Source organism: Phalacrocorax aristotelis, chromosome 2 (genome assembly GCF_949628215.1).
Source record: "Phalacrocorax aristotelis chromosome 2, bGulAri2.1, whole genome shotgun sequence".
Taxonomy (NCBI): domain Eukaryota; kingdom Metazoa; phylum Chordata; class Aves; order Suliformes; family Phalacrocoracidae; genus Phalacrocorax; species Phalacrocorax aristotelis.
Genome location: NC_134277.1, coordinates 159,398,071 through 159,411,343, shown reverse-complemented (window position 1 = coordinate 159,411,343; position 13,273 = coordinate 159,398,071). Strand labels below are relative to the sequence as shown.

The 13,273-nt window shown below is 40.7% G+C and overlaps 1 protein-coding gene across 1 annotated transcript in view; it reads right to left on the bottom strand.

The window, feature by feature from the left end:
- Positions 1 to 13,273, bottom strand: part of TG (thyroglobulin) — a 159,017-nt gene that overhangs the window by 83,828 nt on the left and 61,916 nt on the right. Inside the window, exons 35-36 of the mRNA XM_075085813.1 lie at positions 11,468 to 11,533; positions 610 to 744 (exon numbers count right to left, since the gene is read on the bottom strand). Of these exons, the coding sequence (XP_074941914.1) occupies positions 610 to 744; positions 11,468 to 11,533 (201 nt within the window). The remainder of the gene's footprint in view (positions 1 to 609; positions 745 to 11,467; positions 11,534 to 13,273) is intronic.

Genomic DNA, 13,273 nt, shown 5'->3' with positions numbered 1-13,273 from the left:
AGAAAACAGGCCCATTCCAAGGACCATCCTCTGCAGTAGGTGGGGGCAATAACTTGACTTTTGCTTATTTCTACTGCTCTGTGGCATTTAAGGATTCACCAGTCATGTGAAGTTAAAACTCTCTGTTTTCTAGTCAGGCTGTTGATTAAAGCAGTTTCCCTTGTTACTACAGCCCAACCCCTGCTTTATCCCAGCTCTCAGCTAACCTGTCGTCATGCACCACACCTATGAGTTACTTTAGATGATAGTAGGTGGTTCTACCATCTGCCTCACTCAATGAGCTTCTCTTAACTGTTCTTTAGAAAATAACGACACCATCCCTTTAATTATTCACTCCAATATTCTCCAAGTTATACAATGCCTGGTGAAGCAAGGAATCTCTGCACCCAAGAGGTGTCAAAATTAGGTACGGTATATTTTGCCTATTGTATTTTTCATTCGATAAACTCTTTCAAGTCCGTTCTCTCAAATTCAGAAACACTTTAAAAATAAGTAAAATCTGTGTATTTATGTTAGAAGGGGGAGGAGGGGAGGGAGGGGAAGCTGTTCTTGATTTTTCAGGCTCACAAGCCAGTATTTTCTGTAAAGCTATGAATAACTATTTCTTACCGGAGAGACAAAAGTCTCTGGCAGTAGAGAAGTCATTGGATATATCTCTACTAACTTGCACAACCTCAAAGTCTGCGATGGATGAATCCGTAAGAACAGAGGATACATTCAAGGGTTGCCATATATCCAAATACTCTGTAAAATGAACCATACAGAAATAATATAACTAGAGGAATCAGTAACTCTTATGTAACTCTGACATAATTAAGATTTAATTCTGTTATATGTGTATATATATACACAAATATATGCATATGTATATATACACATATGTATTACATATATACAAACATGTATGTTCACATATATACATGTACACATGCATGTACATGAACGAACATATACGTACACATACATACTGACTCTAGTATTCATCAAGAATTCTTCTGTCTCACGGTGGATTTTAAAAAATGCCACAAGCATTCTTTTCTCATACACAAACAGATAAAAATATCTGCAGGCTCTCAATTTTGTACACAGAAGTCAAAAAAGAAGGCTTGGGAAAGATTGGGCCTTTAATTATTTTAGTTCCTTTCAAAAGTTCAATATGTTTTAAAAGCAAAAGGACCCTGCTGTGGCCACCGAGTCCTAACCAGGAGGTTGGCATTACCCTCTGTGTGTAATTGTAGGGTGAGGATAGAACTGAGTCAGCTGTTGCCTTGCTATTCCTGGTGAGCAGACCTTGTCCTGTTGCTTGAGTTCATTTACCACACAGATGCAAAAGCTGTGACTGTTCACTGCTTTAAAGATTTCCTTTAGTCTTCTGGGAAATGGATTACTTCTAAAGATGGCAAAAGTTTCCTTCCCTTCTTCACAGAAAGACAGCTGTGACCATACCACTCAACATCGGCTCTGAAGCTGATGTCTGGGGTTCACACACTCAGGGCTGGGGCGTGCCTTCCCTGCAACCTGGAAATTCTGGTGTTGACATACTTGTTCAGTTGATGAGAACCCAAGACCCAAAACAGATCACAAACTAGCCTGGCTGCATCATTCCTTGAGTAGGGAATAGCAATGACTCCTACGAGGACAGGCTGAGTTGGGGTTGTTCAGCCTGGAGAAGAGAAGGCTGCAGAGAGACCTTATTGTGGCCTTCCAGGACTTAAAGAGGGACTATAGGAAGGATGGGGCAACCTCTTCAGCAGGGCTTGTAGTGACAGGACAAGGGGTAGTAGTTTTAAACTAAAGGAGGGTAGATTTAGACTAGATATAAGGAAAAAGTTTTTCATAATGAGGGTGGTGAGGCACTGGCACAGGTTGCCCAGAGAGGTGGTCGATGCCCCATCCGTGGAAACCCTCAAGGTCAGGTTGGACGGGGCTCTGAGCAACCTGATCTAGCTGCAGATGTCCCTGCTCACTGCAGGGGGGTTGGACTAGATGACCTTTAAAGGTCCCTTCCAACCCAAACAGTTCTGCGATTGTATGAATCACAGCTTGACTTGTGCAATAGAGCCACTACACTGAATTTTTTCTTCCCCTTAAGCGCAGAGTATTCAATTATTTTAGAGGAACACAGTGATTCGAGTCATGTCGAAATTACTACATTTCATACTGTCAATGGTTTATCTGTTTTAAAACCACCTAGTATGACCTGCTGCATGACCCGTCTTAGAAAATTTCAGTCTCTACATCTGGAGTGAGTTCGTGGCGTTTACTCAGAAAGACGCTTAAAAATAGAAACCGACTCTGTAAGTGATGGAAAATCAACCATTACATTCTATCCAGAGATTATCTGCCTGCACTACTAGATCCCCCAGGTCTTCCTTTTCCAGATTATATCTTGTCAGTTTATGTTTATAATTCTTTTTTTTTTTCTGAAAACATGAATAAGAAAAGTGTTTTTTTTATCAATATAACTTAACATTTGTTTTTATGCTCTTATGTAAAATAAGAGCAATGTTGCCATCTTGCACCATGTACAGTACTAGTAACTGAGCTCCTACTACTGGAACAAGTAATCTCTCTAGGTTCAGAGACAAAGGGTCAAATTACTAGCTCTGGTCCTTTCAAAAAAGAGCCTTGTCTGGATTCCATTGTAAATCAACAAGTCTGGGTGCATCAGTGGTTGTGGAAGGTATTTCACCACACTGACTCTCTTCTCTCAGCTTCCCTCAGCAAACAAGTCTCAGAATCCTCATATGCCTCTGTTTGCAAACATTCAGAAGTGTTCTTGCTAAGCTAAATTGCACTCTCTCAGGAGAGAAATTTAAAAAATTCTACAAAAGCAAAATAAATTCCTTCGATTTACACCTCTGACACTTGAATTGGGCCTCCTGTATCTATTTCCCTGAGGTTTACTATCTTACCCTTATTAAACTCTGTTAAAGGTTCTCAAATTAAGCTTGTGAGTACACACTGCCATTATTAGGTACATGTGATGTGTTCTACATTTGATCACAAGCTAAGCTTCCTACTTCTATATTAAACATTATTTATTTTATCCCTTTATGTGGGATAGAGTAAAGTAAATAACATTCAATTTAAATACATATAAGACACAACGGGCACTTTGAAGCCCGTGCTAGGCACAGAAGAGTGACCATTCATGATGCAAACATCCACAGATCGTACGTTCATACCTAAAACACATTTTGTTTTGCTTATTCTTTGCCCCAAATCTCACAGAAGTGTCCCTTGCAACCTCCCGCTACACACATGGGGTTTTTCTGGGGGTTGTTTTGGGGTTTGTGGGGGTTTTTTTTCATTCTCAGGCCTGGATGAAGCATTCATAATCTCAGATCAGATTTACACACTGAGACTTCCAGTGTTTTCCCTTTCTGATCTTCTGCCCAGCTGACCCCAGATGCAGATAAATGGAGAAACGCTAATGCTTATATTAATGACAGAGCAAAGCCCTTTTGCCCAGGGCCCTCCATGGCACCACTGTGGACATTGCCAGCCAGCAGTTAGCTGAGAAAGAGATTTTGGCTTCAGTTATTTCCTTCTTCCCTTCTCTGGCAGCATATCCAGCAGTGCCCGCAGACATGCACACCCACTGCATGGGCAAAACAGAACTTTCCAGGGCTGATCCTGTGCCTAGGAACTGCTCTCACAAGGCACACAGGTACAACTGACACTGCTTTACTGAAAATACACAGTGCACCTGATGGGCTGGGAGACATTTCTGGTTTATATATAGGTTGAGCTCTGACCTTCCAAACCACATTTTAGCAAATGCTTTGATTGCATAATTACAGCACCCTGAATCCAGCCAGCCCTGTAACTTTTATTGCAAAATTATAGATGTCCCTTACAGAGAACCTTCTGCATCCAGATATTCTTGTTTGAGTAGGCAAGGCTTAAGACTGGATTTGCAAAAGGACTCACACTGGCCCTACTCTGTTCCACTCAAGCCACAGGATCACAAGACTGGAATAGGTTTCCTGGGGTCACAGAGTTCAACCTCCCACTTTCACAGGCAATGACGTTACAAAATCCTTTTCATGAAGACCTCAAAAGTTTCATCACTGGCTTCAGTGGAAGCAGAGAGGGATCAGTTCTGAGTTTTGCTGAAAAACTGACCTTTGATATAAGGAAACAGAGATACAGAAGTGCAATAAAATAACAAGTTAAATTTAGAAGAAAATTCACGAAGTTGAGGAGGTACATTTACCAGATGAGGTTAACATGAGGTTAAGAAGATACGTAAATCAGATCTCTGGGTCTAGTATGCCTAATTTATGTTTGAAAGACAAATTCTGATCTTAATTCTGAAATTTGTGGGCCATACTTAATAACCCTGACTCAAGGCAAAAACATGTTTACAGACTGAACTCAGTACTTTATATTCCTAGCATTCCGAGTTTTTTTCCAACGAAGACTCTTAACCTGTCTGTATACCAACAGTCTCCAAAAACAGCAAATCATCAACTCAGAGTGAACCTGCAGAAAATATAGTCTTTCAAAAATATAGTTGCTTCTCATTTTTGTCCATCTGCTGAGATCTGAATCTCAGGTTCAAAGAGAAAGTAAGAGAGTAATTTTCTTAAAACTGCTGCATAATAACTATAATCCCACCTCAGACAAACATCACGAAATAACAAATGTGTTATTTACAGCCTTTAGCAGTGAGCAATCTTGCTATGCTGATGTTAAATGCAAGCTTTCTGCCTCCTTCAGTAGTGCCAATTATAGTAAATGGTATAGTAATAGGGTACTAAAAAATGTACCAGATATTTATCCAGGTTTAAAAATAAGCTGTTTTTGAAAGGCTAAAATCCTCATGTTTACAAAGAGAATAAAAATCAAACTTAAGACCAAAGATAGAGTAATTCTGCACCAGGGGCCCAAGTTGCTGTACAGAGGCATGGAAGATCAGTTCCTGATGATGGCTAAAAAAGTCTGGTTTTGTTTCACACCAAAGATCTCTCTGACATATCCTCAGCATTGTGGGAAAGCAGGAAGACAAATGATGATAATAATCATCAAAGTCAGCTATATCAGCACCTGTACTACCATAAGCATCGCTGTTGAGAATGGAAATACACTGTGTGCTGAGATACCCGATGGGAAATTTATTCCCATGTCCGAAAATCCCATAGCCACCTCTCAGGCCTGCATCGAGGGAATAACTATAAATCACTAGGGGATCACAGGAGGCAGAAACAGGAAGGCCCTAGCAGATCATTACATCCATATGCCTCAGTGGTTTCTCAATGAATTACTTGATTTGGGTGGAGTGGAAATGGAGCCCACATGATCTGTACACGATCTGCAGTCCCATGCAGAGATCACCCGTTAAAGGCCATTGTCTACTAGCAGTTGCCAAATCTAAGTCCTATTTAAAACTGAGGAACCTTAAGACACAAATGTTCATTAAAGTTTGGAGAATTACTGGATGCAATTCATAAATCTCACAACAAAGTACAAAAGCAGAAGTTAGACACCAGTGTCACTCCTCCCTTCCCCATGCAAGGGAATAGTTGCAAGCTCTCCAGTTCGGTTTCAGCACAAGTATTCCTTCTAAAAAGCCAGGTAACATGTTTCATAGATTGTTTTGCTGCTTTCTGTCTTAACTGGAAAGACAAAAACTTCCACAGCTCAAATCCCTGTGCATAAACCCTTTGAATAACAGCATCATACAAGCATAAAATATCAATATATAATTTCTCATCAAAAACTTTTCTTATCTGTCTGTATCTTACAGCTGGCTGCAGAAAGTTCCATCTCAAACCTATTTATAAGACCTGACTATTTCCTCTTTTACATAACATTGCTCCCTATTCACACAACTCAGCGGAGCTGTTATTTAAATACTAGCGTAAATAAACCACTGCTGCAGCATGACATATTAGCATTTTCAGCACGGGCAGTCTCAAAATAACAGCTGTCCTCCCATCATTAAAGGTCACAGATCATACCTGAAACTTGCCACAGATGGTTCCAATACTCAGTGTCATCACAGCACGTTAACTTCTGCAGGGGAAGAAATGCTCCAAAGCTAACACATCACACTTCCCCAGTCTGTTCAGGCTATTTACCAAGAAATTTCTCAGATAACAGAAACTATGTGGAAATCACAACAGACCACCAGGAGTGCGCTGTGTTCCATGTGATAGAAGTACAAATAAAAGTATTCATTTAGCTGAAGATAAAACCCACGCATCCAGTTAAATGCACTACAGATTAGCAATGAAGATGACTTGGAGAGTTTAACCTTGTGTCAGAAAGGGTATTGCAAGAACACAGATAGGCAAAAGACGTTGAAGCAACAGCAAAGCAACAAGAATTCAGGTAAAAGCCACTAAGGACAGTGTGCAGCTCACCTCCCTCCTGCCAGAGGGCAGTGACCTGCTGGCATTATGGAGCACTTAATTGCCCTTATTTGCAGACTAATGGGGCATGTAATAAGTGTTAGAAATGCCTGGCACAGCTGCTTGTAGGGAGAGTAACCTGGGGAAAGAGAACAGGAGCCTCAGGCTGTCGGGCAGAATCACAGGGGCGAAATGGGCTGCTGGTACCAGGAAAACCAATGGGAGGACCTCACGCCTTCCCTCTTGCTGTGTCTTTCCTGAGACATGGGGAAGGGTTTTGTTTTGTTCTGTTTTAATTTTCATGGTGGCTGCAGGCTGCTCTGTGACTGGACATGAAAAGAAGCTGCTATTGAAAACTATTTTTGCCATGGCAGATTCAAAGATCTAGAGGTTTTATGAAGACTTCTGCTCATGAACGTCTTCAAAAGATGAGGCTGGGAAACAGAAGAAAAATAAATACATGTTCTTCCTTGATTTATTTAGGGATGGTTTCAGTGAAAGAAGCTCCAATAAATTATTTGGGTGAAACAAAAGATTTGGGCCTCAACTTTTTATCTCTTAAACCTATAGTGAGTGCAACAGAACTCCCCTTTGGTACAGTGGGACTAACAGGGCTGGACAGTACCTTGCAGCTCCTTGGCTCGAGGATTTCTGCCTTCAGGCAAATATGAGGATAAATTAAACCATTCTAGCTGTCCCTTGCTCACTTTGGGCAGTTAAAAATGTGTATGTAAACTTTAAAAAAAAAAAACAAAAAAATCCAGTGAGATTCTGAGTTTAAATAACTCAGAGAGAGACACACATTATGTCCTGGTGATAGTCCAAAGAAAGATGATCTAGCACTGGGAGAGCTGGCTTCACTGTAGAACAGACACAGAAAATGGTTTGGGTGCCATAAAATTTTCTTTTAAAGAGTGTTCTCCAGCTTATTCAGGGGGAAAATGGAGAATCTTGACAGGTTTGTTTGTGGTTTGGTTTGTTTTTATTTTAATTAAAGAATATCACTTTGACATCTCCACAGCAAAAATATTCCTCTGGTTCTTCAGAGATGCTCAAACCTAAAGTGACATCCTTCCATAAGTGTAGAGGTAGAGAATTCGGTATTTAACAACCTGGCCTCCTCCAGGATGTCCCAGATTCCTCAAAATGCACCTTCTTACAACTACAGAAACCAGCTAATGTAAGGTGTTACCTCAGTTTGCAAATCTTGCTCTCCTGACCACCTAAGGAAAGACAGCAAAGGAGCCAACAGTTCTATTAGTTCGAACTAGAAAAGCTGAAGCATGTGTGAACATGGGAGAGAAGACCTGTTTTCTCAGAAGGCAAAATGTTAAAACAAATTCTCCACACAGTTGCCAAATAAGGCCCTAGCCAGTTTTCAGACAGAGCTAAAAAACCAACTGGTGGAAGACAGCTTGATCCAAGATGTGAGTCTGCCCATTTCTCCAGTCTGTTGAGGCCCCTCTGAATGGCAGCACACCCATTTGGTCTGTCAGCCACTCGTTGCGACCTTTTGTCATCTGCAAACTCACTGAAAGTTCATTCTGTCCTGTTGTTGAGGTCATTATTCAAGACATTAGCCCCAGTATCAGCTCTGAGGGTACACCAGTGACTGGCCTCCAGATTACAACTCTGCCCAGAAGTTCAGCCAGCATTTTAGGCCAAACCCGTTGATTTATCTAGACCTTACTTCATCAGTTTCTGTGAGGATGTTATGTGAGACAGCATCAACAGCTTTTCTGAAGTCAAGATAAACCACATCCACTGCTCTGCCCTCATCCACTTAGACAGTCACCTGTCTATCTACTAGGTCAGGCATGATTTTCCCCTTCGCAAATCTATGCTGACTACTCCCAGTCACCTTCTTTTTCTTAACAGGTCTGGAAATGTTTGCCAGGGTCAGTTGCTCTGTTACCTTCCCAAGGATCAAAGTGAGGCTGACCAGCCTATAGTTTCCTGGATCCTCCTTCTTGCCCTTCTTGAAGACAGATGTGTCATTTACTTTCCTCCCAGCCTCAGGAACCTCCACCACCACCAGGGCCATTCAAAGGTAATTGAGAGTGGCCTCAGAATGACATTAACCAGCTCCCTCTGCCATCATGGGTGCATCCCATCAGGCCTCATGGGTTTGTTCCCTAATTTGATACTTCTTCACTGAGGGTAAGTCTTCCTTGCTGCACTCCTCTCCCCTGGTCTCAAAGGCCTGGTGGCTGGACTTACCAGTAAAGACTGAGGCAAAGGAGGCACTAAGTACCTCGGCCTTTTCCATATCCATTGCCATCAGGTCTACTACATTTTCCCTACTCATCTTTTGTTTTCCACGTACTTGTAGAAACCCTTCTTTTTGAGGGTGTTTCCATTGATCTATGGTCCCACATGCCTTTACCCTCTCTATCAAGAACAATGAGTAAAACAAGCAAAGCATGTACTTCCCACAGTATGAAAATAAGTCTGCTAATATGGGTTTCTTCACAAAGTGGAGATTGTTTCTGTGGCTGGAAATGCCACAGTCTTGGAAGGGAGTCAGCACCCTGACTGCAAATGGGAGGAAGCAAAGTGCCGGGCACTCTGTCCTGAGCAGTCCAAATTGGCTAACTAGAAAATGAGGCAGTCAAATGCATTAACTGTCTATTAAAATATAGGCCTAAATTGTGCTTCAGTAAACTCAGACTGTACATTGGACATAACATTAATTTCACTATTTCACAGAGCCTCCTGGCAAAGTATTCAAATTTAAGTATCTTTCTGATCTTTTGATGGAAAGTTTTATATATTTTTTATGTATATATATATGCTTACATGTACACACCCCCATATATACACACACACACGACAGTGCCCTTTAAATAGGGACATTTTCTTACACCTCCATCTGGTTACCACACAGGAGTGATGGTATTATTTTTTTCCCCATGTACAAGCAATACCACAATGTAGCAAATTCAGTCACTGCTAGCTTTTCTACGATACCCAATTCTAAAATCATTAATCTTCTATAGCATATGTTAATATAACATATAAAATCATAAAGAGTCTGGAAACAATGTTTTGAAAATTTTCCAAAACCTCTGACAATGCGACAGAGATAGTAATCTGACCTATATAACCAGGCTCGTACCTTTACTGTCAAAATGAGGCAGAACGCAAGAAGGACAGATGGTGCCCAGTTGCATTTTGAATGCGTTGTGGCGCGCACTGGTGTCAGAAACCCAAAAAGTAGAGGATATTTGTGCTAATTTGACATTGAGGCTAGTTGTGCTCTCTGTAATTTGGTGACTTCTCCTGACCACTGCCCTCTGGACAACCACTTCAGTCCAAAATCCTGCCTTTTCATAAGAGGCTCTGCTCACTTGGGTGGTTAACCAGACCTTTGCAACCCAGAGATTTCCAGAGCTATTCTGCCTTTGGAAGGATGACCTGTAAATGGGTGAGATGATAGGTCAAGATTGTTACTGAAGGTTAGATGAGCACTTCACTTGCTGTGGCTAAGTTCTGGGCAGTCTTTAGAGTAAAAAGCAAATGACAGATAGAAAGGCCTAATCTCCTTAAGTGCTCCTTAGGTCCCTATTTTCCTAGATTTAAGAAAGCAAGAAAAACATAAAAGGAAAATTACAGAATAACTATAAAGCTTCACACTGGGAGGAAGACAGCTTCAGTAAAGCAGTTTTCTACATGCCATGGAAAAAAAACACTTTCCTTCGCAAAGGAGTTGAATTACCCAACCTACACATTACCCCACTAGCTCCTTCCAGCATTTCACACAAAAATTATTTCTGCTTCCCTATAAAGACAGGTGTTTTCCTTCTATTACATTAAATCGATAATTATAAAAACACAAATTCTACTAATAATACAAAATGTCTGAACACGATCATGACTAGTAGTCATAGATATGATGATGCAACCGTTAGTAGTAAATTCTGGACTCGATATTGAATATTAACCATCTCCTACGAGCCCAGTTGCATATAGTTTAAGAAAAGACAAACAAACAGATTGACAAATTTGCTCAGATCAAACAGATAATAAAGGGCAGAGGTGGTTGAGACTTCTCAATCTCAGTCTAATCTGAGGGTTAAATTGAGTTGTCTAATGACTAGTCAACCTGCTTCCTTTCCGTTACACGCTGCAGTTAGTAGATATGCTGTGTATTTCTGGAAAGGACACCAGAGGGAAGCCTGTAGCTGTTGACAATTTGCATATATTTTTAGGGGGCAATAAACAGAAAGCCCTGAAAGACAGTGGTTAAGTTTCATTTATCAAGAGGATCCACCCACTTTTAAAAAAACACGTGAGTACCATAAGATTAATTTACTGCACAACTGAAATAAATTTTCCTTACCGATACAAAAAAGATGGTGTCATAGCAAGTTACAGCATCGCTTTAAAAGCAGGACCCAACACACACCTCAAATACTGTATTTCTTGTGATCCGGTTCTAATAATCTCTGAGATAATATTCCCACCCTTGCAGGAAACCACAAACAAGGACTAAAGGCAGTACAGTTTGATCATTCTTCTGTACCAGCAATTATAAAGCAGTATAAACCTGCATTCACTTCTGGAGGAATGGTCCCTTTCATCATCTTGGTTTTTTGGGAAAACTAGATTTGCAATTGTTTGTATCTATTTGAAAACTCATTGTCACTCCTTGCATTCAGCATTAGTGGCAGAAACTGCTGGTGATTTGTCTAATGTGACATCCCTTGCCACCCTGGCAAGCACCAGATGCTGCAAGAAAGGTTCTAGAACCCCCACAACAGCCAGCAACAATGCAATAAACAGCTTTTCGGGAGGCTGCCCTTGCCAGAGCTTTGCTTCATTGGTCACTGCACTAAAATACAAAGTTAGATCCATTGAAAGTGATGTGACATCCACACTTATAAATGATAAATTTCTTCATTAAACCTGCCAAATATTTTGCCTCAGTGACCTCTTGTGGCAGTGAATTTGAGAGATATTAGGCCAGCACTGTGGATGACAACAAGTCTTCCATTTAAATGATTCACAATTAATAAAAAGGACCTGAATGAGTAAACTCATGGGGAACACAGACATTTCATTTTAGTGTGATCTTTTTTTTCTTCATACACAAATGCACTTACCACTTTCTGGCCCGAGAGGTAAACTAACAGGCGGACACAGGTTAGGAGTGGTGCTCTTCAAGTCAGCTAAAAGCAGAAAAAAACAAAACATTTGAAAGCAATTACACTTGAAGGTTTAAAATGTAATCAACACCTCAATATTTCTAGCATTACTTCTGGGATCTAAATGTTGCATATTCTCACCACAAACACCAAGAGTAAGGATGCAAGGCTGCTTTGCTATTTAACCTTTCTGAGCTCATACATGAAACCAGTCTTCCCTAAATTTCCATATTTATAAACATTCCTACAAACATTTTTCAAAATGCAGTTATTTATGAACAACTCATTTCAGTAGTTCTGTGGGGTTTTTCCGTCCCTCTCTCTGTATTTGGTTTTCTACATCACAAGAGACACGAGATTTTTCTCTGCTTCCTGATTAGCAGCCTGGAATTTCTCAAAACAAGAATTAGGAACAAGTAATTTTCCATCAGGAAACTTTCCAAATTAAAATTCAAATGATCATTCATATTTTCCACAGACAAAACTCCTCATTTGCTAATGTTTCACTTAAAGATTTTGAAATTTTAAATATGAAACAAGAAGTTTCCCCTATGCATTCATATTTTGTAAAACACTTTGGCTAATCAAATCAGTTATAAATTCTCTACTAAGACAAAATAAATTACCATCCCTACAAAAAATGAAGACAGATCAGATTTCCTGTTTGCTTCTTCCACTTTTTACTGTCCGTGCATGTAACCAATAGATATTTCTAAAAACTCAGGAGTTGTACCATTCACATTGACAGAAGCGAAGAATTGGGGCTATCCAGAACTCTTTTTAAAATGCTACTGTATGTTCCTCATTGACTGAGCTGCAATCTTGACTGTACATACAACGTCAAATTGCTAGTGAGTGGAGTCGCGCAGGCCAACAGCTTACACATTAACGTATTATGAAACGCAGAGATACAAGTACCTTCCTGCAAAAGACTGTAGACTAAAATGAAAGTCCCTGCTTCATGCTGAAGTCCCACTGCCTACGGTAAATTCCTCCTTCAGATTTCACTCATTTTCCCTTTTAGCCTCAGAGCTTTCTTGTTCCTCTTCCTAGCTCCCAGACCCCCAACACACCAGCACAACTGACCAATTTTTTTCTGCAAATATCTCCATTTGCATAAACATCTGTGCCTTGCTGTGTGTTACGGTGGAAACACATCTGAAGCTTCCTAACTACATAAGGAAATGTCATAGTCTCTCCTAACTCTCACCCCTTTGCATACACCCCAGGCTCACTCTTCATCATCCCCCTGTCTGTCAAGTGAGCAACACACTTTGTTTTTGGTTGGTTTTTTGTCAATGAAAGGAAAAACAATTCCAAGAAGTGGAAGGGTATCTATGCCTCCACCATCTCCTCTTCACTTTTCTACCATTCTTCATTCTTACCCCCGGCTGTTTCTCAGCTCTGCTTGCCCACATGCTCCTGCCATTACCTACTTTATCAGGCCTGTTGTTCCCTTCCTCTCAGTGCTAGACCCTCAGCTCATCCCTCCCGAAGCCTACACCAAGGATCTGGGAAACCCTATAAGCTTCTGTGGTCCCCCCTCAACTCCATGCTGTGTCTCCTCCTTAACAAGGGTTGCCCCACTGGGGGAAGAAACGGATGGGCAGAGTGCCAGCGTAGGACTTGGAAAAGCTCAGGGTCGAGTTAATATTTGAATCACTTCCAGTGTGAATGACGGTTTTCTTTAAGTTTACCAACACTGTAAAATGCATTGCATTGCCAGGATATCTGTTTCAGCTTTACGTAACTTTAACTGGATTA